We start from the raw sequence: 13,094 nt of genomic DNA on the forward strand, positions 1-13,094 counted from the left end.
CTCCAGGAGAGCACTTTCTGTAGGCCACTGATTGTTTTTTGAGAAGGGCGGTAGAGAATATTTTCATGCTGGTATCTAGCTTTGCCAGAAGTCTGTAGTTTGATGGATCTTGCCTTCTGCCTTTTTTATACACAGGGATAAGTATAGGTTTTAGTCAACTGTCCGGAACCGGACCAGTCGGCTCTATATATCGAAGAGTGACAACAATACTTTTGTCCAAAAATCTGGATTAGACTTCAGTCACATTGCCCATACCATTGGGGCCTGGGGCACGAGAGGATTTCAACTTGCTAATGAGGAGGATTGTCATCAAAGGCCTAACTTTCCCCCAAAAAGTGGGTGGAGGGAACAGAATTAGGGATATCGGGCAAGACGACTTGTCTGAATAGTACAATTTCGAGAGAAAAAATGCTCTGTCCATTGAAGTTCTGAAATGGGGTTCAATTCAATCGAGGCGTCCACAGGCAGATGTTCTCTGAAAAAAAGACCAAAATCGACGGTTGTCATTAGCTTAAGTATACGTAACATGGAGAGCTATTGTCCTCTGTTTAAAGAGGACGTGTGCTGTCTTAGCCAAATATTATAGCAAGTTGTCAGCGAACAAAGGGTGGACTGTTTTTTTTCTGGATCTAAATGTTTTATTTTCGTAATAACAAATAAGAACAAAATATAGCATTAATCTATTAAACACGCACATAGTCTGAGCATATTAAACAATTCATTATAAACTAGTTCTAAATATCATATATGAGAAAGAATAGAGGTGTATGAAGGGGAGAAAAGAAGAAGAAAAGGAAGAAAGGAAAAAGAAAGAAAACATTGAAGCCAAGGATTGAAAATTACATTTGCAATAACCTATGCAACAGGACTGTTTTTCTATGGGGAGAGACATAGCTGGATTCTAATCTGGGCCCTGGCCTTGCGGTATGAAACCTTGTTCTCAAGGATAAGGGGATCAAAGTTGTTCGAGTGCCCAGCCCTTTTTCCAAAGGTGCCCGGCCTCAGCCTGATGATTGATTGTGCTAATTTAGCTACACATAGTTCAATATCCCATTGATTCAGTGTTAGCCAAGATTCTAGATAAGCCTTGTTTGCTGTAATTATCTAGCTAAACTTGATAGTTGTTGCTGTTGACCATATGATGCGGTTTCCGGCAGTATTTACCCTTTATACGGGAGCACCCACTGAAGCCATATAATTGGTGCACATAATAGTAGATCAAGTAAGGTTTGCATGATCACTCGCAGTATTGTGCGTAATTGATAAGTAAGAACATCGGTTTAGCATATTAGTATTGACTAAAACATAGTCAATAAATGACCTTGGGCTGCCATTAGTCCAGGTCTATGTCGAACTTACATGTTCAGGATGGACTATAGGTAAACAAGTAAAATCGTGACTATATAGGAAGGTGCACCAGTCAGGGTCGGCCCTATTAGCAATGTAAGAATCGCCAGTATAATACATCTCTCCCTCATTATCATTTGACATGAATAAATGTGGATCGTGCACATTTAAGTCCCCAGCAATCAGTAAAAGACGGATCATAGACATTTACATCCAGCATGTATTCCTTGGTGTCAGGCAAGTACAACAACTTGAGGAAGAAAGGCGTCCACATAAAAAGAAGTTAAATTAAGATTGTAGCGAGCCCCAACAGCCAGACTACCGATTGGGCGACCTCTACCAGACGCCCTAGCTGGGTTGCAAAGTATACACTATCCATCCATATAAAGGTTTGTGGTAAGCCAAATGGCACCCTCGCAGAACCACTGAATGGTAGGCTTCTTAGCTACCAGACTGCTAACAGGGTGCATACATGATGCTAACAGCAGGGTGCGTTCCGACTGAAAAGTAGATGCTGAGGTAGTTGTTGTATTCCTCTGAAGAGTGTATTGCAATGGATGATGAGCCACATCTTGCTTATGAATTAATTGCCCCCTAGAGATTGTCAATCGGAAACCCAGAGATTCCAATTCTTCAGCATTAGATTTTAGTAAAGCCACCATCAAGGCAGATGTAAATTCGAAAATTACCCAATTAGAAGAACTGCCAAACTTGGGCAGCTCCAAATGGGTAGTATCAGAAGAAGACACCAGGTTGAGGCACTGGATCTCCAAAAATATTCCAGTAGAACACTTCTGTTTATAAAAGGAATGTAGCCTGATGGATAAAGTTCTTCAATCTTGACCCATTTACCCAGCGATCCAAGATTTTCATTTATCTCAATATTGGTATTTAGAGGTTGGGGAACACGTATCAGTGCTGGTGCCAATGTGGTTAGGGGTTAAATTTAAACCAGATTTGATGCTGATAAGTGACCTTGCTGAGAGGCTATACGATCTTCGCTCAAAGGTCAGCTCTCTGCACCCACAGAGGGAGCACTAAGCAAAGGCGCACTGCACTGGCTAGAGCAGCAGGTCCTGTGGGTGCAGGGGGAGCCAGTAACCAGTTATTCATAGAGCCACGGAGGGGTGCCTGTCTCACTGACCCATCATACACTGTCTGAGATGTCGAAAGCTTAGAGCTGGCAGGTTTAGAAGTACCAACCGGACGGCATTTTGATAGTGCCCTAATGGGTGCAGTTGGTTCATTTTAGGTGCCATTTTCTTACCTCTAGGAGGCTTCATTTGTCCTCTGCTTATCACTGGGCGCTGAATAGCGGGGGCGAAGCACATGGAGAATCATAAGCAGACGTTTGTGGCGACAAGGAAAGCTCCTCACAATCCCAGTCACTGTCATCTGTGACTTCATGGGCATCCCTAGATACTAATTGGGTGCCACCATTCCTGCCAAAGTTGTAATTTGCTCTATGGCGAGGTTCTCGCGCTGGGGGCTCTTTGTTAATCAATGGTTCTATCGTGGCCCCATTAGTATTTTTACGTAGAACCGATTTCAGGGGCTGGGGCGAGTCCTCCATTATCATGTCAACGATGACAGCTAGGACCTGCTTGGTTTCTCGCTGTTCTTTAGCAACGGGTTGCACATAAAGTCATAAGGGCATCGATGCTTGCAGGCATATCATTTAATGATTGCATAATTGTGGAATCTCTGGTCACAATGGGTCCGGCGAGGGAGGGAGGGAGGGAGGGAGGGAGGAGAGCCCAACCCATTCTCATTATCCGACTCACTATCATAAAGAGCTGAGGAGTTGGATGAGGGCGTCAATATAGCTTCCAGAGAGGATTGCAATTGCTCCCAATTCGGGGAAGAGATAGAGTTGTGCTCACTAGAGTTCCAGGGACGTTAGTATGTAGACCTGCACACTGTGAAGTTCCCATAGAATTACTCAGTAGTCCTATGCATAAGTTTAACAGTGAATGGTGGTTGTCAATCGTTAGCGAGGTGGTTATATTAGACACACGCTGCGGAGAAGAGGTAATTGTTTGGCAAAATGAGCCGGGGACTGGAGGCAGTGTGTTTGAAAAATCAGTAATGAAAGTTTGTGTGTCTGTGGTGGTATCCGGGCAGACCCTCTTGGAGGATATAATCATAGGATCAGGACTTCTCTGCCTCTTTGTGCTTCGTGCAGAAGCGCTACACAGTCAATACCTATGATTGGGGGTGTGTTTCATGGTGAATCTGTAAGGGGAGCCGCTCAATATTACAGAATTGATGGAATAAGAGGAGATCAAGCCGATGGCAAACCGGCACCACACACGTGGTCCGAAAGGCTACCTACGGGTGGGAGTTGGAGAGCTACGGCTGCTAGCAGAGGTAAATAGCAAGCTCAGACCGGTGGGGAGCAGCTAAAAACTCAGCATGGTACAAGAGAATCAAAAAAGCTTATCCAGTACCTCCCGGTCCCGCAGCGGCCCACAGCAGACCACCTCTGCACCACCTCCCTTTCACAGGTTAATGGGGCTTAAAAGTCGTTTGCAGGTCAGGCTGTAGCAAGCCACTCCTCCAGACCAATAAACACTTTAAAAACACTGTTTTTTCCTCATCACAGCACCACAACAACAACCTCTGCTCCACTTAAAAATATTGTACTTGTAGGGTGCATGTTGCAGCCATTGCCTATCTTTATGTATGATTATGTTCTTGGATTAACAACACTACAATATGTCTTGTTTAGATGAGTACCTTCTTTTATACATTAAGTAGTTCATGATGGGTCTCCTGCTCACACCCGACATTTTGTTACCAACATTATAAATACAACCCCTTGTAGGGACTTTTAATCAAAAGGAATGTCATGAGTGATGTCATCTTTGTCCTGTGTGTTAGTCTTAGCAGTGCACGATGGTGGCGCGAGTTATGCTTGCTTAGCTTACCATAACTTGTGAATTTCTGGATTGGTTTGGTTTCAATTGTAACCATAATGTCCCTTTAACAAGTTTTTTTTACTGAATACATACATACACCTACTATAATACAACTGTACACCCGTTATAGTGCTTTGGAGGGAGAACCTTTAACGTATGACTGTGTTGACTATGAAAAAAGTCGAGTATAAAATTGAAGAGCGGTAGCATTCGTCTCCAACGAGAAAAAGGAAAAAATTGTAAATGATTTCATACAATTAGCACAGTTGCTAGCAAAATGACAGCTTGCTCTATTATGGATGAAGATTGAAAACCATGATGCAGAGCTGTGTAGAATTGATTTTATTGAATGTGCTTTGATAGAAAATAACAGTGATGGTTGCAAGAAAGTGTATATATACACAAAGTTAAAATGACATGACATATTGCATAGCATTTTTTTTTTCTGCTGCTACTTTTTTCATCCATGGAAGTTCACCAAGTTTGGCATATAACTGATCCAGCGAGATTCAAGCTCGCATTGCAAATTTGCTCAATTTCATCAGTGTTTTATACCCTAAGTGACTGCTTAAGTGCTCCGTTCAGTTGCATTGAGGCATAAAAGACAAGCTTTCGACCCCCATATATTTGCTCCATTTCACTTTTTAGGGCTCTTTAGCATAAATGTAACCATGATCCTGATAATGTGCACACCAAAAACATTTTGAGAGACTGGCCACCAAAACCCTCAATATTCACTTTTTAAACAAAGTGTTGCTATATTTACGTATACACAGTAGCGTCAGAGGAATAAAACAAAATAAAAAATATTCCATGAAGTGCACAAGATGATTGACATTACCCAACATGCCCAGTCATTTTGGTAGTAGAAATATACATATCAAAATGAAAAAGCCTGTGTGAAATTACTGACAAAAACGAAGAGATCCGTGGTAGTAATACTTTTTTTTTTGTTTGTTTTAAAGTGAACGTTGGTACCTATGAAATACATTGGAAATGTTAGCGTTTACATTTAATGCATTATCACATGACATAAAATGTTCTAGAAAAGTTGAAACCAGAACTCACCCTCAAAAATAAGTCTAAAAAGTAAGATCAGCCTACATCTACCTTTTCAACATATACCAAAGTACACCAAAATCCATGGCAGATTAAAGATATAATAGATTCTAAAACACTCATTGCAATTTAATTAATAGTCCTAATGCATCTGCTAAATGTACAGCATTCGAGTTAAAATAGCAGTGTTTTGAGTCTACTCAAAAGTCTCGATGGGTGGTTGTGAGATGGAAGCGGTGGCAGCTGCTCGAAACCCCGTCGGGAATGATGGGTTTACGAGCCAGATCAGACAGGAGGGGGTTAAACCAGCAGGCCAGCCAGAGACTCAGTTGTTAGCCTTCGGCAAGGAGGAAGAGCATGAACCGACTGTAACCAATCGTTCAGGGCCAGTATGCCAGGAAGAACCAACACATAGGCAGTCTACATGTCCCAGATCACCACATGAGAAACGGCATCAGGGAGGGGGGGCAACGAGATCGGAAAGGAGAGAAAACAATGTAGACTGAAAGCCGTGTTTCCATATTATGTCAAGCCCTCACGGAGAAGTCACGTTGTAACACTGGGCGGGCTGACCGAGAGGGTGGAGGAAAACCATTTGCAGGTGTGAGAAAACGGTTGCTGGGACAGGCGGGGGTTAATTGGAGGGGAGGAGCAGAGCAGGGGTTAAAACCCAAGCTAAGGTATTCAGACGGGGTCTCTCTTTGCAGGAGCGGAGCGTGGCTGACGACGCAGCGCCGGAATGGAGTGAAACAGGAGGAGAATATCGTTGGGCATATTAGTGAGAAGTGGAGCAGGCACCGAAAGACTCCCTACCCCGTCCGAGCACTAAAACCCCAGTCTGGCGGAGAAGGACGTCTGACTGAGGGAAGGCAATACGAAGCGTGAGGACTGGCACCTGTTTGGTTTTTTTTGTTTGGATAGTTTATCACGGCCAGCAGAACGGCTTAAAGGAACGAACGCCAGCAGCCGCGTGAACCTTTTTTTTGGGTATTCTGGCATTTGTTCGGCTACGACCTGTACGTAGAAATAACAGTCGGACATATCATTGCCCAGCAAGTGGAATTAAGTTAGCTGGGAATCCCCAAGGACTCCAATCTGTTTTACGTTGATTTATGATGTGCCAAGAGTGAACGCCGCAATAAGAGATTTACACAACCATTACTGTCTCCCGCAACTACTTTACAGTGGTGCTAATGTTGTTGAAGCGGAAGATCTGGTCCAAGCAGCTTGAAGAGGCTCTATTTCTGTGTGAATAACTTGGAAGTCTCAACTGACCTTTTTGGTGCACTCGATAAGCATAGCAGTGCTTCAAAGCACATGAGGCGGCCAGCTGTGTGAAGCATTGTGTAGCTTAATCAAGGGCTCAAAGGAGGCTCATTGTCTCAAAATAGGTTTGCATTATTCATTGGGTTTGCTGAGCAACAGCAGTGCCAGAGTTAAGGCTCCTGAACTTGAGTCCTGTGGAAGTAGATGAAAGAGAGCCAATTAGCGATGGAGTCTTCTTCTACACTTCCCACGCAGGATGAAGTATGCTGAGAAATATCCAGGCACATTGTATCAACTCTGGGTACCTAGTAGTCCTGGTTTGTTGGTATTTAGTGCAGTCAAGATTCAAAGTTCTTCCAACAGTGCCTCTAATGTTCTCCAGTAATCACAAGTAATCACAAGGAAAGTCTTTCCCTCTCCCCCCCTTTCCGGAATGACCTCTTGGAGAAGGTGGCATTGCGGCAAACACTGGGCCAAGTTCTTTATTGTAATAAGCTATAGCTTTATAACTGTATACATGTTTTTGGGTCAAGACGGCTAAAGCAAAATCATTTATTTTGTGACAACATAGGGTAGCTCTCTTCTTGTAATATGGTAGTCCTAATGCTAGTGCCTTAAAACTATTCTTTGTAATGACAAAGGCTTCCTCAGCCTCCGGTGTCCACTGTAAGGGTTCTATGGTGTTTAGTTGGGTATATTGCTGTAAGGGTTTTACAATCTCACAGTACTCCAGAAACCAGTAACAAAAGAAATGCTAAAATCTGTGTAGTAGTAGTAGGGAGGTTTTGGGCTTTTTTGCACTGCCTATTTCCTGGATGGGGTTATCCGTCTAAGACCTTGGGTTATGTTGTGTCCTAAATAGTTTACACTCTATTTACATAGCTACAGTTTAATGTTGGATGCCTTATGCCTCACTAGCAAGAGCAGTCAATAGAACCTTTGTATCCTGATTGTATGCTTCACACGATGTTGAGGCAGTAGACAAATCGTCCACATACTGGACCCGAACTGACCCACCAGGTAACTTTGTCATCTAGTTTTTGGGAGAAAGGGTGGGGGGGGATTTGGTATACCCTTGGGGCAACCGGGTCAAGATGTACTGCATTCTTCTTTTACTTGGATGGGGTCTGCACTCTTCCACATATCTACTTTATAACATCACATTTTCTTTTTTCTTTGAATTCCATAACATCTAGCATTTTGTCGCAATTTAATGTGGGTGGAGACCGTCCCGTATCACCCCACCTTAATCCCCTTACAAAACCCTCCATCCACATTTTGGTGAAATGCGTAAAATAAAAATCTCGTTATGGAATTCGAAATAATTGGCTTCAATGGTTTGGTATACCCTCTTCCACACCTAGTAAAGCCAAAACCCAATTACAGCTGCCACTAGTCTACTCCCCAAAACCAGTGTAGCATGATATCTCTTGCTTATAAATAACCCAGTCCTAGGAGCCAAATGAGTTATCATAGACTAACATGATGAGAAGGGTTACAGTGGGATGCAAATAAGTCAGTTTCTTGAAAACCCAAAAGGAACAAATAAATGTTTAGCCTTACCATAAAATGGGACTGGTGAACTCCCAGAAATTGAATTCTGGCCTAACATGTTTTAACAGAGGCATAGACTCATTTCTGCCTGGCAAATGTAGGCATTAGCAGACTTTCCTGATGAACAGCATACTTTCTGCGGCTCCATAATTCATTAGTAATAGGATCAGAGGTGCCAATAGACAGCTGTATATTTTCTCTGTAGTGACAAATATTCTTTTATAGGGAGATCACATGAGAAGTTTCTGCATGTACACATTTGAAACGATGTAACCGTGTATCTGAAATGCAGCCAGTTCACTTTTTAGCTGCTATCGTGTCCTTCAACTTCACATAACAGAAGTACACATGCATCCATTAGATGACCGCAATTAATACTCTCGCTGAGCCTGAGCTTAGCTATGGTGTAACCACTGGCATCACTTTTTTGGGATGCATCATACATAGAAAGTGTCTGATTAGCAGAGGACACATTCCTTCGTAGAAACGACCTTTACTTTGAGTCGCTAAACTGAAGAAGGCTACACCTTTGTAGATGGCACTGTCACATAAACAAAAACACACTTGTTTTTACTAACTAAAACTCAAAAGAAAAACAAGTGCACACAGTCTTGCATTACTGAAATTGGTGGAACAAATGCTGACCACATATATGTCATGTAAGTTGAAATATTTCCATTTTTTTGCAATGGGATTGCAAATATTGTATCATAATCATACTTTTATTTCCTTATTTCTATTTAAATGAAAGGTTCAGAAGTAATGAATGGAGGATTTCATCCTGAGTGTGACCTGGATGAGATTACCATCTGTTTATTTACTTCAAACAGCTTGATTACTTTGCACATTTTCCTTCACTCATGTGCCCAAGGTCCTAGAGATTACCTACATAGAAGCAACTGACATACTACGGGAAATGCCACTCAATATCACTAATGAGGATCTGCATTAAAGCTTTTTCCAGCAAAGAGCTAGCATGCATTACACCATGTTGGAAGGATAATTAATTTAGTAGAGTAAAATAGTTTTTGTTTTAAAAACGGTAAAGATTATAAAGGTCAAGTTAAGTGATGCAGAGTGTGGTAAGTGCTATTGGAAGTTTGTAAATGTGACTGTTAATAGGATTTTCTCTTTTCCTCACTAGAATGCTAGAAGAGAAAGAAGAACCAGGATTTCTTACTGGTTTGAAGATACCTGCACCGTGGGCTGCTGGAAAGACAGTAGAAACAGTGCATCCTGTCCGTGATAACTATAAATTCAAAGAAACTGTACATATACCAGGGGCCCGATGTCTTTATCTGAGGTTTGACAGCCGATGTTCTTCTCAGTATGACTATGATAAGGTAACCAAATTGTACATCAAACATTGTTTTCTAATGCACTGCAAGAACATTGTTGGTTACTTCGTATACCATCTGCTTTTCTTATCACTTAGAACTCCTAACATTATAATTGTTCTTTTATAACATGCTTAATACCAGAGATTGGTTTCTAAGCACAGGATTGGAATTCGAACATGTGTTGCACTGCATTGTCTTGCTTCAAAGACAAACACGTTGTACCTGAGCTATGCCCCCTCACATTCCATTTCCAATGCAGGGGATGATATCAAGGAAGGTGTTTTTGTCAGGATAATATGGCTTTCACCCCCTTGGCATGTGGGTGGACATGGCCGGTAACTGCCCGCCAGCCTGAGCCAAGGTAGGCCTGAGCGAAGCGAGGGCTATGGGCCGTTACTGGCCATGTCCGCCCCTATTCCAAGCGAGTGAAAGCCATTCACACCCTGTTTGTTTTTTTTTTACTCCTCCAGAGATTTGCATTGCTTGCACAGCCAATCTCCCATGGGGTCGCGGGGGGGGGGGGGTGAGAGGGGTTGATGAAAATAAAATGCCTGCTGCCATAGGTAAAAGGTACTAAGCCCCCTTTCCATTTCGATTGCCGGCAGCTGGGTTCAGGAGTGCGGGGACCGCAGCTCAAAGCTCCGGTCCCACAGGTAAGTTGGTGTTAGGCAGAATCCTGTGCAGTACCCTTAGGGACCACTACACACAATTAAGACTACAGGTGGCAATACAAGTTTGAACTTTGGTACAAGCCTGTACTACTATGTTAAAGTGGTAGCAGTAGCGGTAGCGGAGCAGCCAGGCTTATCTCAAGAGTATATGAGCAGTAGCAGAGATTACACAAAGGGACCACAATTACTGTGACTCGCAAACATTGACTCAAGGTTTCAGGTAAGAAATATAAGTACATTTATTTTTAAACCATTTGTTATAAACACAACACTTCTATTAATTCAAAACCGCACGTAAAATATACTACAACTAACCAATTCACTTTGTACGGTATAACTTCAAGGTAAGGACCCTGTGTTTTAACGGACCAGTGTTGTGAAACAAAAGACGTTACCGGGAATACACTTGCAATCACTTTTTGAAAGTAATGACAGTTCGGTCTTAATAAAGAAACGCGTATACGCAGCAAGAAATGGATAAAAACACACTTAGCACCTGAGAAACCCAGAGAGAGTTGGGGGCAAAAATCATAGGTAATACTTTTGTCAAGGCGGACAGAACCAGAGAACACACTTAGACAGAAATTCAAGAGTCAATAGGCCGGAGCCAGTGTCAAGTGGAACCGGGCTCCTGTTGTCGAGGATCGCACAGTCGAACAGTTTGCGATTCAACATAGCCAGGAGTACTTGGATATTGTCAACAGAGGAAGCAAAAGTTATAAGGAGGAGGGAAGACCAGGGCAAGCCTTGGTGGCGAAGAAAAGGGATTCACCCTAATTCCTCGAGCAGAGCACAGTACCTTATTCAATGAAGATGCTGGTGCCACGGCAGTTGTTCCTGGTAGTTTCCCGCAGACCCACGGTTCCAGGAGCTTCGATATGAAGGAGGATGTTTGGAGGGGTCTGCACCACACAGGGCTGAAGCCGGACGCAGCGACTGGGAATAAAAGGTGCGCTCCTTAAAAACAGGAGAGGCTCTTCAGATGACTATCCGAACCACTACAGCAGTGTGCAACAATTTCGACAATGAAGAGGATCCTCTGGCTGTAGAAGAGCCTGGTGGGGATAACCAGCTCATCAAGGGAAGAAGACTCCGGACTGGATCTTCTCTGGTCGTCAAAGGGTAGATAGCTTAGGACTACAGCAGGGCTTCACTGGGACTGGATAGTTGCAGCAGCCAACAACTTCTCTTCAGTTCCTTGTAGTTACAGTGGCGACTCTTGACTTCTAGCCCAAGAGTCCTGCCTTTTATGCGAAAATCCCCCATTCACACTGCCTGGCTGTCAATCAAGTAGCAAGGGGGGTTGTCCAGCCTGGTCAACCACCTCAGCCAATCATCGCAAAATGTGACTTGGGTTTCCTTGCATACCCTCTGCAGGGGGGGACTACACCCCTCCCTCACATTCAGCCCACCTAGACACCCAATCGCCTAGAGGAGGGCTACTTGGCAGAAGCCTGCCAAAAGACAGTGAACAAAGAAAGAAGGCAAACCTGGTTTGCTGCGCAAAGTAAAACACAAGAAGGACTTTAACAAAAAGAAATCACAAATAAACCCGACCGTAGCCAAAAGAAAACGTATTTGGTCAAGCGGGTTTAAGTTCGAGCCTAATATAATAGACTAAAACAGTACCACGTTTATATAGTATAATCGCGATAGAAAAGTTAGGGTAGATACCACTGCCACCAGCCAAGTTTAAATGTTAAGAGTGAAACAATGCTCTAGGAGGTACAGAAAAAAATGGCTAAGGATTAACCCTTTCCAGTACTCCATGTAAGATGGGGTGTACTGGATCTGTGGTTAAATGACTAAGTAAAGTTAATGGCAACTTTACCCTTTTATGGGGGACAGTAGTCAGCCCCAGAAATGGAGTCGGTGGGAAGTCTAAAAGACAACCCTGTGTCACTGCACTGAAGGTGCTGTGTAACACACCAAAGGAGGGGGCTACTGAAGTGGTATACTCCAGACCCCACAATCACAAAAACAGATGAAATACACATGGCAAAACATGGGTAAGAGTGGGGGAAAAGCTCACACTCTTACCAAGTGGAAAAAAATGAACCCCAGAAATCCAGCAAAGCTGCTGAGGGACTCACTAGGTAAGGGAAATTAGCCATTGAATGAGAATTCTCCCTAACATTTGGAAGGGGGGTGCGGGTTTGGTTGCTTTTGGGGATGGGGGAGGTGGGAAGGCAATTGGGAGAGGATCCCTGTTGCCTCCCCACATAAAACACATTTTTAAAATGGTGCCATCCGCGGAAGGACCTCGGGTGTCTGGAACAGATTCTCACCTGCTGTTCCAGCCACCTGATTGGCTAATGGTTCTTCCTCGGGTGCAAAACTGTTTTTCTCTCCAATTTAATTACTAGAAAACATTGGAAAATCTATATCACCTAAGCTACTTTACCATTTTAAAGTGTGTGTCAAATCTAATATATGTTTGTTTATTTTTGTTCTTTTTAAAGAAAAAGTTAATGTATAATGCGTTAATTATCCTTTTCTCTCCAAATGTTTCCTCTGGCTCGCATACAAATGCAAATTGAGGACATTTGCAGCTGTCCATATTCACTTTATTTCTGGTGTTATACTAGATGATCCCAACCCTTCTGTTTCTTCTCAGCTGTTCCAAAACCGGTTATTGATTGCGATTTCATCGGGTTTCGATTTTAAACATCAGCCTAATAATGGTGGGAGTAAACATCTCAGTAAATTAGGCATCCTGCTCTGTTCCCTTCCCCTATAGGTTGAAAATTGATTGTGTTGCAGGTAGGCCAAGAAAATCATTCTCAAAGATGCTGCTTTCGAAAAAATTGTAACGGCGGGGGGGGTCCCTCTGTCAGCTTCTCTTCCAAGACAAAGGTTGCTAAAAGGTTATTAGCAGTTGATAACATCCTCCACAAGACCCCACTGGACATCATACAATTCATGCCACTATAGAA

General features: G+C 43.0%; 1 protein-coding gene across 8 annotated transcripts in view; it reads left to right on the forward strand.

The window, feature by feature from the left end:
* HECTD4 (HECT domain E3 ubiquitin protein ligase 4) overlaps positions 1-13,094 on the forward strand; it is a 4,298,785-nt gene that overhangs the window by 898,023 nt on the left and 3,387,668 nt on the right. For all 8 annotated transcript variants that reach the window (XM_069619495.1, XM_069619492.1, XM_069619493.1 and 5 more), the window contains exon 21: positions 9,292-9,490. In XM_069619495.1, coding sequence (XP_069475596.1) covers positions 9,292-9,490 — 199 coding nt within the window. The remainder of the gene's footprint in view (positions 1-9,291; positions 9,491-13,094) is intronic.

The sequence above is a fragment of the Ambystoma mexicanum genome, chromosome 10 (genome assembly GCF_040938575.1).
Source record: "Ambystoma mexicanum isolate Mex_15411 chromosome 10, UKY_AmexF1_1, whole genome shotgun sequence".
NCBI classification, from domain to species: Eukaryota; Metazoa; Chordata; class Amphibia; order Caudata; family Ambystomatidae; genus Ambystoma; species Ambystoma mexicanum.